The following is a 13,701-nucleotide window of genomic DNA, read 5'->3' as shown; positions in this document are numbered from 1 at the left end:
TTCCAATGCATAAAACCATTGAAATCAAGGAAGGTGTAAATTTTTTTTGAGTAAAAAGACAAAGGCAAGACGCAACGCTGAAGATAGACCACAATGGAGTCTCTCTGCACCACGATTGTCTAAGAGCGGTAAGGTGAGGTTAATGGAACAACTGCAGCTAAACATCTGGTAACCTTTCGGATGGTTTGTGTAGACGCTGTTTTATGCCTTAACTTTGGTATGTCACATACAGTTGCACTTCCAGTACAAAATGGACCACTATGCACAATTCAACCAATATGAACATATGTTAGTGCAGAATTTTGCTTCCGTGCACCTCTTGTGGTCATCTTCTCCCAATCATTGAGAGATACAATGATGAACAGTGCCAGTATCTTAGCCTATGCAGTTTGCGATCTGCCGGAGATCATTGTCTCACTGTTCAAGGATTTTTGCCTCTCTGAGACAAGGGACAATAAAGCGGGCTATACACGCAACGACATCGCTAACGAGATGTCGTTGGGGTCACGGAATTCGTGACGCACATCCGGCTTAGTTAGCGACATTGTTGCATGTGAAACACAGGAACGACCATTAACGATCAAAATTACTTACCAAATCGTTGATCGTTGACCAGTCGTTCCTATCCCGATAATCGTTGCTGTTGCAGGAGACAGATTGTTCGTCGTTCCCGCGGCAGCACACATCGCTATGTGTGACACCGCAGGAACATCACTGTACCTGCGGCCGCCCGCAATGAGGAATGAAGGAGGTGGGCGGGATGTTCGGCCCGCTCATCTCCGCCCCTCTGCTTCTATTGGACGGCCGCTTAGTGACGCCAAACGAACCACCCCCTTAGAAAGGAGGCGGTTCGCCGGCCACAGCGACGTCGCTAGGCAGGCAAGTACGTGTGACGGGTGTAAGCAATGTTGTGCACCACAGGCAGCGATTTGCCCGTGTCACACAACCGACGGGGGCGGGTGCTTTCACCAGCGACATCGCTAGCGATGTCGCTGTGTATAAAGCCCACTTAAGTGTTGTGCTGATGAAAAGGCATTGCACAAGTATCCCATAACACTTGATCTGAGGTTTCATGTGGCTAAAATAATTTGCTTTGAATCTGGATTTTATGCCTTGCCACATAACACGGTTTGGAAGTAGGTGTTGGAAAATGTGATTATTTGCAGGTCTTAGGAACATCTATAATTTGCATAATCTAAGGATGGACTTTGTAGGTGTTGAAATCTTCTTTCACAATAGCTGATAAAATTGCTTAATTTCCCAATGGAAAATGAAAATTACAATTAGGCTTTAGCATTAGGCTGTAGCGCGCGTAGGTGGACTCCATTTAGCATTAGGCTGTAGCGCGCGTAGGTGGACTCCATTTAGCATTAGGCTGTAGCGCGCGTAGGTGGACTCCATTTAGCATTAGGCTGTAGCGCGCGTAGGTGGACTCCATTTAGCATTAGGCTGTAGCGCGCGTAGGTGGACTCCATTTAGCATTAGGCTGTAGAGCGCGTAGGTGGACTCCATTTAGCATTAGGCTGTAGCGCGCGTAGGTGGACTCCATTTAGCATTAGGCTGTAGCGCATAGGTGGACCCCATTTAGCATTAGGCTGTAGTGCATAGGTGGACCCCATTTAGCATTAGGCTGAAGCGCATAGGTGGACCCCATTTAGCATTAGGCTGTAGTGCATAGGTGGACTCCATTTAGCATTAGGCTGTAGCGCATAGGTGGACTCCATTTAGCATTAGCCTGTAGTGCAGGGGTGGGGAACCTTTTTTCAGCCGGGGGCCATTTGGAAATTTCTACCAACCTTCGGGGGCCGCACAAAATTATCAATGTGAAAATTACCCGGCTATATTTGGTCAAACAATTAACTCACCCCTACTGTGGCGGCTTCTCTTTGGTGCGGCTGTGATGTTTGAGGATACTAATCATGTTTCTTCTCACAACTGCTTTTCTGTCTCGGTCTGAAGCGCAGTCAACTCTTTGTGATAATATTTGCTAAATCATATACATCACATAGGAGACGCTGGAGGTACACACAACACATAGGAGACGCTGGAGGCACACACACAACACATAGGAGACACTGGGACTGCTCTATATACATTACAGGAGTCACTGAAGGCACATACATCACTGGAGGGGCTGGGGGCATATACATCACATTGAAAACGCTGGGACTGACGTATACACCACAGAAAGGAAACGCTGGGACTGCTGTATATACACAACACAGGAGACACTGGATGCACATACATCACATGAGGAGCTATATATGCTCCCAGCCCCTCCTGTGATGTAAATGCCCACAGCCCCTCCTGTGTTGTGTATGTCCCCAGTGTCTCCTGTGATGTATATGCCCCCAGCATCTCCAATGTGATGTACAAGTCACAGGAGACGCTGAAGGCAAACACCACAAGAGGGGCTGGGGGGCATACACAACGCAAGAGGGGCTGGGGGGCATACACAACGCAAGAGGGGCTGGGGGGCATACACAACGCAAGAGGGGCTGGGGGGCATACACAACGCAAGAGGGGCTGGGGGGCATACACAACGCAAGAGGGGCTGGGGGGCATACACAACACAAGAGGGGCTGGGGGACATACACATCACAAGAGGAGCTGGGGGCAAAGCCATCACTGAGGGGGGCACAGACATCACTGGGGGAACACCACACTGGGGGTGATGCACAGCATTGGGAGGGCACACAGCACTGCCCCCCCCCAGTAATGTCAAGGCTCTGCACACAGCACCTGCAGAGCCCTGACATTAACGGGGAGCCACAAACCTGAGGTGATAGACAGCATGGGGTGAGGGACACAGCACTGATTGTTGCACACAACTCTGGAGGGAGGGTACACAAAGTACTGGACAGGGAGCAGAGTGCAGGCGCGCACACACACAGCGCCGGAGACAGTGCAGGCCGGAGGGCAGAGGGGCGGGCAGATCGCTCTGGAGTTGAAAGGTGCGGTCACACCACACGACAGGACATAGGGGCAGGCACATCGCGCCGAGGGCAGAGGGGGCAGATCGCTCCGGAGGGCAGAGGGGCGGGCACACCACACGAGGGGAAAGAGGGGCGGGCAGATTGCCCTCCAGAGGGCAGAGGGGCAGGCACACACAGCACGAGGGGAAAGAGGGGCGGGCATATCGCTCCGGAGGGCAGAGGGGCGGGCACACACAAGCACGAGGGGACAGAGGGGCAGGCACACACCGCTGATTACGCTACTGGACAGCGGGAGAGCTCATTGGTTCTCCCAAACAGTGCATGTGGTCATTTAAAGGGCTGGCGGCCCCAGCACTACAGCCCCCGGGAATGTGCCCGGGGGCCGCATAAAAGGTCATGGCGGGCCGCATGCGGCCCGCGGGCCGGAGGTTCCCCACCCCTGCTGTAGTGCATAGGTGGACTCCATTTAGCATTAGGCTGTAGCGCATAGGTGGACTCCATTTAGCATTAGGCTGTAGCGCATAGGTGGACTCCATTTAGCATTAGGCTGTAGCGCATAGGTGGACTCCATTTAGCATTAGGCTGTAGCGCATAGGTGGACTCCATTTAGCATTAGGCTGTAGCGCATAGGTGGACTCCATTTAGCATTAGGCTGTAGCGCATAGGTGGACTCCATTTAGCATTAGGCTGTAGAGCATAGGTGGACTCCATTTAGCATTAGGCTGTAGAGCATAGGTGGACTCCATTTAGCATTAGGCTGTAGCGCATAGGTGGACTCCATTTAGCATTAGGCTGTAGCGCATAGGTGGACTCCATTTAGCATTAGGCTGTAGCGCATAGGTGGACTCCATTTAGCATTAGGCTGTAGCGCATAGGTGGACTCCATTTAGCATTAGGCTGTAGCGCATAGGTGGACTCCATTTAGCATTAGGCTGTAGCGCATAGGTGGACTCCATTTAGCATTAGGCTGTAGCGCATAGGTGGACTCCATTTAGCATTAGGCTGTAGCGCATAGGTGGACTCCATTAGTTTTCCACCACCCGTGATTTCTGCATCTCAGTATAACCGAGCGCTGAAGTCTAAAGAGTAGAAACTGGACTACACACATGCTCACTTGTAAAGTGCCATGGAATAAAAGGCGATATAATAATAGATTATATAAAATTCCAAATAAAAGGGGGATAAAGCAGCAATCAAAAAGTTCGGGTACAAGTCAGAGTCATGGACTATAAAAATATAAACAATGACGAATGGCAAGAATCCCATTTAAGGAATGTTGCAATTATTCCAAGCCCATGTACACAAAGTTTTGGCTCTCAATAAAAAAGGCACATTGCCATAGCCACAGCATTGTGTACATGGACTTGGAATAAAACCAATTTTTCACTTTTCAGAAATGGGATTACTGCCATTCTTCAATATATACATGATAAACTAATGTAACCCAAGCGGTGAGCATGAAGCTTCAGCGTATTATAATGTCAGGTCTGGCAGTAAATGGGCCATTAATCACCCCCGTGTAAATCGAAGGTGAATGAGCAGTATAAATTACTACAACTGCCAATATGGTCTATAATGCATGTGTCTGCGTCAGCACAATCAAACATTAGTTCAGCCATTCCAAACTTTACTATTTAGTTTATGATTTAGTCCACAAGGACAGTCCTGGACACGCGTTGTATGGCTTGTTACGGGTACGGCGGAGTGACTAATCCGTCCATCACATGACCTGGGGAGATTTGTGTCCACTGGCCATAGAGAGCTGGAATGTCCAGCGAAACTAATTAAAAACAGACACCGTGGCATTTCCAGATGGAGCTAATGTTGGTTTCTGACATTTGAGATTTCTCATCACACCAATGCTGTCCAACATGTTTGAGAATGTCCCCGCTATGAACCTAATCCTTTATTTTACACCCTGGGGGGGTAGTCATGGATTACAGACCTCATCAATTAATCCTTGCTTGCACTGCACAGAAGGACCCAAGGCACGCAGGTGTTTTACAGTACTTGGTCAGCATTCGAGATCAATGGCAAGTTTCCCTCACTGGCCCTTATTAACAACGGGGAACGTAAGAGGGAAAGAACTGGCAGAAGAAGAAAACGGATGCAAACTGCTCTAGAGCAAAAGCTGCGGCTGGACAAAGACAGACATCAAATTACAGGATCCCATCAATGATGGTGGTCTGCAACAAGAAACACCGACTTCTGCCTGTACAGCAATTATGGAGGAGATTGTATATTTCATCTGAAACCAGCATTAATCCTTACCTTCAAAATTTTGATTTCTTTGCCAAGCAGGATTTGCGACTTTGACAAGTTCTTTTTATTGATACTTTTAATGGCCACCTCCCAGTCAGTTTTCTAAATGGGAAAAAAAAATAAAAAATTAAAAACAAAAAAAAAAAAAAAACACTTTTCCAAAGAAGCATAAGAAACAAAAGTAATAATTAAATTTCATGTTGTCTTGCTCTGAAATCTTGGCAGAAACCACCGAGCTGTTTGCCAAATCCCTTGCAGACAGCTGTGCCCAGTCATTGGCATGGATTTAAAAACAAATATGATTAACACAACCACGTTTCGAAATGCGGCGATGACGTGACAAAGTAATGAAGACGGAGTGAAATGAAGGAGGATCTCACCAGGGGCATTCCAGCCAAAGGCATTCGACTTGGGGCACATAAGGTACACAAGTCACTTTATACTGGTGATATACCCTTAAGCCTGCTTTACACGGGAAGACCGATTGTGCGATTTCACAATCGATCGTAACCGCCCCCGTCGTTTGTGTGTCACGGGCAAATCGCTGCCCGTGTCGCACAAAGTGGTGAAAACCACGTCACACGTACTTACCTGCTGAGCGACCTCGCTGTGGGTGGCGAACGTCCACTTCCTGAAGGGACAACCTCCTTCCTTCCGCATAGCCGGCGGGAGCCGTGGGACGCAGGTAGGCAGAGTTCATCGCTCCCGTGGTGTCACGGGAACGATGAACAACCGGCACAAGTAAAAATAAACGATATTATGAAACTGAGCGACGAGTACACGACTCACAATTTGTGAGCGATACTGCGTCGCTCAGAGGTGTCACACGAGACGACGCCGTGTATGATGCCGGATGTGCGTCACGAAAACTGTGACCCCGACGATGCATCGCTCGATCCGTCGTCTCGTGTAAAGCAGCCTTTAGGAGATTACATTTACTGACACTATGCTTAAAAGGGAATCTGTCACCAGGTTTCTGCTACCACATCTGATTTAGAGGCAGAGACCCTGATTCCTGTGATGTGCCCCTTACTCCCATTTTAATAACACCCCTATCTTATTTGTCACAAATCTAGCAGTTCTTTGAATCCCACCGACACTACTGATTGACAGCTTTGTGTATACAGCGCATATCTCTGGAAATATAGATCAGACTTGCACACAAAAAAAAGAGCAACAAGAACATAATACTGTGGGGACAGCAGGACTAATATAAGGGCAATAACTGAGCATAATTGACCAGGGGTGTCTTTGATTTAACCATATAAACCAACGAGATGGGTTACACAACAGATCAGGCATGTCCATGAATGATCCTGTAAAAAGGCAATCCACACTGCCATTTAAAACCTATTTCGGGATCCTGCGGATTAGGGCAGAGGAGCCCTGCAGGCATTTGTCAGCAGGCAGTAAAGAAGTAGGAGGTGTGACAAAATCTTCAGGTCACCTCCTGTTTTCAGCACACAAGCTTGTATAACAGCCACAAAAACAAGCACACAGATTATGCAGACTTTACTTCTTCGCTAGGGTTGGAGATTTTTGGGAACCGTTCTAGCTGCATCTAGCAGGTGATCAATTACAGAGGGGCAAGATTCAGCATGGAGGCTGTAAGCCAGGTTACTATGAAGATTGGAGAAGCTGAGGCTTGTGCAGCGCCCACATCAGCAGTCAGCTCTACCTCACAGCACAAATCCCTAAGCTGCAGCGCTGTCAATCCCTCCATATCATAAGATGTCCGTTAGTGGCGGATAAGCAGACACCTTCATCACCGCTAATGGAAATGTGATCACAACAGCAAGACACTTGGGCCATTCACCTGGACTCTGCCCTGGACCCTCTGCGATATTATTATCTATACAGACTGTTACAAATAATTACACAGTCCTCAATGTGGATGTTTAGCCAGCAGTGATTTATTGACTATACATTTTATGTCTTACAATGACAAACCTGCCATTAGCAAAGCCTCAAGGAGCATTTACACTACTGTATTTACCATCCTTTGTTTTATGGCCAGAATACATCTGAGGACAGGAGGAAAACATTTTATTACTTCTCCAGTCTGCAAAAACATGCAGATAAGATGAAAATGGGAAAAAAAAAAAAAAAAAACTGGTGTACCAAATGTCTTCCATTCTCCTGCCCAATCGGACATCAAGAGTAGATGGGCACATCTCATTGAGGGGGTGTAGCGCCTGCCTGGATCAACAGACTCAGGGGGGATGTAATGGACAGACTAGAGGGAAGCCCCTCACCAAGCAGGACCCCCAGAACCCTGAAATCCTTTAACCCCTATACAGGGATTTGGCATTACACAGGGCCCTGGAGATCACTACCTGTGGAAGGCTGCAGTCCGAGAGAGTAGTCGTCAGGCAGGGTGAAACCAGGAATAGCAGAACAGGGACAGAATCGGCAGACAACGACGTAATCAGAAAACGGAGCAGAGGTCAAATCCGGATCGGGCAGCGAAGTACAAAAGCAGCAGGCAGGAGGGTAGTCAGAAAACACGCAGAAATCACAAACCAGAATAGGGCGGACCAGGAGCCAGGAAATCAGAACTATCTCTGGCCGTGGTCATGTGACAGGAGGGGAATAAGAAGGGTGTGGTGTCTTCCCATTGGCTGTAGCTGAACGCTGGGAACTTCAGCTGGAAGACACACGCCACCCACAGTCAGCCAGTGGTATTGCAGATCCCAAGATAACCCAGCCCAGTGGATGATCGGAGCCTGCGCCCACCGATGCCGCTGGCATCGAGTCCTCTCTCATCACCAGCACCATCCACGGCAGGAACACGGTGTCGCCTGGCGATCGGAGCAGAAGTCGCTGGAGCAGACTCCGGCGGTGACGTAACAGAGGGTTATCCAGGACTTTGCTTACTTTTCCTTATGTGCCAGGAACTTAAGGACAGGTAGTTGTGTGACTATTCTGTTGGCAGAAATTGGCGCCAGGCACAACAGGCAGGTAGTTAGCAACTAGTGATGAGCGAGCACTACCATGATCGGGTGCTCGGTACTCGTAACTAGTCATGAGCGAGCACTACCATACTCTGTACTCTTAGTTAGTGATGAGCGAGCACTACCATGTTCGGGTGCTCGGTACACATAACTAGTCATGAGTGAGCACTACCATGCTCAGTATTCGTAACTAGTAATGAGTGAGCACTACCATGCTCGGGTGCTTGGTACACATAACTAGTCATGAGCGAGCACTACCATACTCTGTACTCTTAGTTAGTGATGAGCGAGCACTACCATGTTCGGGTGCTCGGTACACATAACTAGTCATGAGTGAGCACTACCATGCTCAGTATTCGTAACTAGTGATGAGTGAGCACTACCATGCTTGGTTTCTGGGTACTCGTAACTAGTGATTAGTAAGCACTACCATGCTCGGGTGCTCTGTACTTGTAATGAACAGTCGTATGCTCAAATGGGCGCAACTCAAGTACCGAATATAATGGAAGTCAATGAGGAGCTGAAGCATTTTTTTGGGAAAATTTACTGTAAAAATGCTCCAGTTCCTAATCGACTTCCATTCTACTCTGGTGCTTGCGTTGTGCCCATCACAGCATCCAACTGCTTGCTCCCGAGCATGGCAGTGCTCACTTATCACTATTAGCAAATAATTGCCTGTAAGTTGTTAGCCCCTTAGGATAAAATAAGCAAAGTCCTGGAAAACCCCAGAACATTCTGGATATACCACCACTAACTTGTTTGCTTATGTATTACATATCTTCGCCATGTAGTAAGTCTGGAGCATCCCTGAGTTTTATTGTTCCTTGATTATGCCGCCTAGAAATTTATGAAAAAATTGAAAACTGAATGTTACCATTCCTCTTGTCAATGAGGGTAGTCTCTGCAATGTCTCACATGGAAATCAAAAAGGTCCATGGAGCCTCTGTTAGGAGTCTCGACACGGAAAATAGCCAGATATTCCTCCATGAAGGACCTAGCCAAGGAGTGGCTCTTTTTAGGAGACCACCATATTAAGTGGCCCTTTTAGTCAGTATCCAACTCTTGACGAGTTTAAAGATATGACAAGGGAAATACCAAGGCCAGGTATCCTATCCATAGACAGCTGTTTCGGGGTATTGCCCCTCATCAGTGTGGAGTAGGATTCTGGCCAGGTGGGAGCAATGCCTAGTAGACCAACAAGACAAAACAAATCACTGATCTCGGGGGGACCAGCCAGAGAAAACACTGCTGGCAGCCAGCGAGGGCACTCAACACCGTGAAATCCCAGGGGGCAATGCACCTAGGATTTCACTGCATTGAGCGCCCTCGCTGGCTGCCGGCAGTGTTTTCTCTGGCTGGTCTCCTCAAGATCAGTGATGGTTTTGTCTTGATTGTCACACATGGAGTATTTGCTTAATATTTTACCTCAGTATTTGTAAGGCTACATGCACACGTTCAGTATTTGGTCAGCTATTTACCTCAGTATTTGAAAGCCAAAACCAGGAGGCAGCATGAAATACAGAAGTGGTGCTTTTCCTCTGATTGCTCCACTCCTGGTTTTGGCTTACCAATACTGAGGTAAAAAACTCACCAAATACTCAGCGTGTGCACGTGGCCTTACAATTACTGAGGTAAAAAAACTCACCAAATACTCGGTGTGCACGTGGCTTTACAAACACTGAGGTAAAAACCTCAAATACTCAACGTGTTCATGTGGCCTAAGGTGCGCACCAAAATAAGAAGGAATGTCCGATTTTGATACCATTCTAGGATCAATTTTGACAATGCAAGTCTATGGGCCTGCAAAAAAACCCCATAAAACTGGAAAGTGCTTGGATGCCATCAGTATGCTGTCTGATTTTCATGCCTATTTGGTAGAAGAAATTTCAGAAAAATTCTCGTAAGCAAAAAATAAAATTATGAAACTGATGGTAAAAAACTGACAGACCAAACACTGATGGAAATGTGATCCTAACACCTGCTGTAAAGGAGCAAGCAGCGATTTCAATACACAAGAGAACCTTCCCCTACAAGCCTACACTTCATTGCTGCCCATAGACTGCACAGAAGTTAGGAGCTGACACTAATAGAAAAATGTGCTTTTACTATACGTAATTTACCAATTCGCCCTTTAGGCCCGACCTCGGAGCTAGCAATGGCGCTTTGTAGTGGCGATTCAGAATGGTGTGCAGCCCAAGTCTTCCAGGTCAGGTTTAGCCATCCCACCAGTCTGAGCAGTGCTCACCTCAACTGTAGTCACCGCCGTGTACTCCAATTCGATATGCACAGCGCTGGTCCGGCAAATGGTTCTCCATGACAGCCGGCCTTCACTTATGTCACCCACAACCTCTGCGTCTCAGGCGCTAACTAGGTGCCATTACTTGCCATAAGGACTAGAATCTAGGCCTCCTGCGACAACCAACACTGCAGGGCCAAGGAGGTATCAGAGGCGGCCTGGACGAGAGTGGGCGCCACACCTGTGCTGTGCGTATGGAAATACATTCTACACCGTTTCCCATTTATCATTAATCACAGAAGCAGGACACTACTACCCCTTTAATAACCACAGGTTCCCTTCCGCATGCCCAGTGCCTACAGCTAGGCCTAGAGCCCCAAGATGTATTCTGGGTGGGAGCAATAATGGGCAATAGAGTGATATATTGCCAGTCTTATGTGCCCATTGTTACTAGCCCAGCAGGAGAGCGCTCTCACCACTTCTGTTCAGGCTCCATATCTGTGGGGGTGAAGTGACCTTGCTCACCAGGGCCAATATTTGAGTTGCTAAATTGACCAAGCTTCCTTCAGCTTTGCTTAGAATAACTCCATTAATCAAACTGATGCATTCCCTATGGTGACTCTCCAGGAACAGCACATGCTTGGAAACTAATGGCCCCATCATGAGACATTCCTCACTTCCCCTCCACAGTGCGGACTAGTGATGTGATGGAACATTTCTATTTACAGGTGACCGCAGTATCACACAATTCCTGATAAGGCTGCTTTCACACATACGGTTTTTGCTGACCGGCACAATACGGCGCTTTGCAGAAAAAACACAACCGGTTTTTTTTGCCGCTGGTTGCGTTTTTCCCACATAGACTTGCATTAGCGCTGTATTGTGCCACATGGCCTTGCGTTGCGTCCGGTTTTTGCCGGATGCGGCATATTTAGCCCACGCGGCGGCCGGATGGAACGTTGCCTGGCACTTTTTGTTGTGCGCCGAAAAAAAACCCCGCATCGCGCCGGATCCGACGCGATTTACAATGCAAGCCTATGGACGCCGGATGCGGCGTCCTGTGGCAAAACCCACATCCGGATGCGGTTGTTTGCACTGCGCATGCTCAGTATCAAGCCGCATCTGTCAAAAAACGGACGGGCCGCATGGAAAAACTTATGCAACGGATCAGTTTTTTCCGCCGCATAGGCTTTTGAGCCGCACTGCAAAAACCGGATGTGTGAATGCAGCCTAATAAAGACTGGTGCTGGGAGAAGAGCCATGTGTGGGCAACACCAGTCTCACCATCAATCAGAAGTGCATAGCGGAAGCACAGCCCATACACCGGGGGTCTGTGCACAGATGGCCATTTACCCAGAATAGTGCAAATACATTAGGGGGAGATTTAACAAAAAAGGTTCAAGGCAAAAGGGGACAAATTGCCCGAAACAACCAATGAGGTTACTGCTTCTACTGACCCAAGGAGGTCTGAAAATAATAGCCATCATCTGATTGGTTGTTACGTGACACTCCACTTTCTCTCCACAATAGATCCATGGGTGTAATATACGCAGATATATCTATACTTCTATACACAGACCATCTTGCCAAGTTAGCTGTGATGGTGCCAGGAGGAGAGCGGTCACCCTGTGCTATGGCAGGCAGCAGGTCCCGTGTCCCCAGCAGGATACCATGAGCCCTGGATGTGACCCCCTGTAATTAGACACACAGGGAGCTATGGGGCAGACAGTGCAGGGAGGAGGCCGCTTACCTTCCTGTGCCGCCCCTTGAACACCACGGCGAAGGCTCCATGCCCGATCAGGTCCTTCCTGCAGTACTCGAAGTCTCCCACCGCCTCCATGTTGGGGCTGCGGGGCAGGCATTCAGTAGCCCCTGCGCACCTTCTCGCCCCACAGGCGCCCCTCTTTCAAGAGCAAGTGACCGTCAGCAGCTGCCCAGCATCCTGCGTGTCCCCAACGGCCCATGACATCCTAGGGGCAGCTCACATTGTGCGGAGCTGACACACAGCAGCAGCCGGGGCACCACCGTGCCTAAACCCCGTACACGGGAGCCGCGTCCATCCCTCCGCACTGCTCTCCACAGCCTTTGTGTCTCCGCGTAACGGGAGAGACTATAGCTAATGCCGGAAGCGGGGGGCTTTACCCTGGCGAACACTGCTGCTGCTGCTAACTCCGCCCAGCTCCAACTGCACACCCAATCAGAAGGCAGGCAGAGCGGGCCAATGAGAACACAGTTGATGCAGCATGCTGAGTCCAGGGAGAGCTGTTATTGGCTGCTGCCGGGCTGCTGAGCTGATGACGCTCGATGGGCGGAGCCTAGAGCTCTCCTAGAGTCCTCGCTAAGGAGCGGTTGTTGACACTGTGAGGAGAGCAGTGCTGCAGCTCCATGTAGACGGCTCGCAGACATACCCCCTTCACCACCAGGCCGGTTTTCGGTTTTTAATCCCCCCCCTTTTTTTTTTATAAGAACCATAAGAGGGCTTGGTTTTTTTGCCGGACGATTTGTACTTTGAAATGAAACCGTTGATTTTACCATATATTCTACTGGAAAATGGGGAACTGCAAAAAAAAATATAATTCCAATTTTTTTTAGTTTTTTTTTATTTACTATGTTGACTATATTGTAAAACTGAATAATACAGCCACTGGTATGGTATATAATAGGATGAAAGACCAAATACAGCAAAAATACCTAAAAATTAACTTTTATTATTTCCTCTAAAAAAGAAAGGATCGTTCCTCTGAAAAGGAAAGGATCACCTTGCCTCAAATAAAAAGCAGATGCCAGCCGCAGAATTAACGTGCTGCACAGTCCTTACGTCTCAACACAGGGGACTAGTGCATTCTGCCGCGTGACATTGTAAATGGTGCTAGCAGGTGTCACAACTGCACTGAGACGCACACGCTGGTTATCAAACAATGCTCAGGGCATCCAAAAACATCTCCACAGTAGCAGTGTTTGCAATATCACCCCACACCACCTCTAGTTATCAAAAGAGGGGGGTAGAAAACCAGGACATCTATCCAGGTCACAAATCAAAGCCAGACTAGTGCTCAAAAACTCAGAATATAATCAACAATGCCCAGGGATAATGGTCATAGCAATTCTCCACCCTAGCATTGTATGATTAGCAGAATATGGAATGATCTCACCCGTGCTGGTGTATCTCTTTTCCAAAAGGGCAGTCTGTCATCATTATAGGCGTTTCCACGGCCCCTCTCAAACTGGGTCCGGGAACCCTTTAGAATAGACTCGCTGTCCTCTCTCAAATTCTCCTTTACCCGACGCGTTTCCTAACTTATATTCATCAGGG

The 13,701-nt window shown here is 48.3% G+C and overlaps 1 protein-coding gene across 2 annotated transcripts in view; it reads right to left on the bottom strand.

Moving 5' to 3' along the window:
• The window catches only part of ULK2 (unc-51 like autophagy activating kinase 2), a 182,073-nt gene extending 169,510 nt beyond the window's left edge, over positions 1–12,563 (bottom strand). For both annotated transcript variants that reach the window (XM_075336250.1, XM_075336251.1), the window contains exons 1-2: positions 12,139–12,563; positions 5,208–5,300 (exon numbers count right to left, since the gene is read on the bottom strand). In XM_075336250.1, coding sequence (XP_075192365.1) covers positions 5,208–5,300; positions 12,139–12,228 — 183 coding nt within the window. In that variant the 5' untranslated portion in view covers positions 12,229–12,563. The remainder of the gene's footprint in view (positions 1–5,207; positions 5,301–12,138) is intronic.
• Between the last annotated feature and the right edge of the window lie 1,138 nt (positions 12,564–13,701).

This window comes from Anomaloglossus baeobatrachus, chromosome 2 (assembly GCF_048569485.1).
Source record: "Anomaloglossus baeobatrachus isolate aAnoBae1 chromosome 2, aAnoBae1.hap1, whole genome shotgun sequence".
NCBI classification, from domain to species: domain Eukaryota; kingdom Metazoa; phylum Chordata; class Amphibia; order Anura; family Aromobatidae; genus Anomaloglossus; species Anomaloglossus baeobatrachus.
This window is presented reverse-complemented; position numbering and strand designations above follow the sequence as displayed.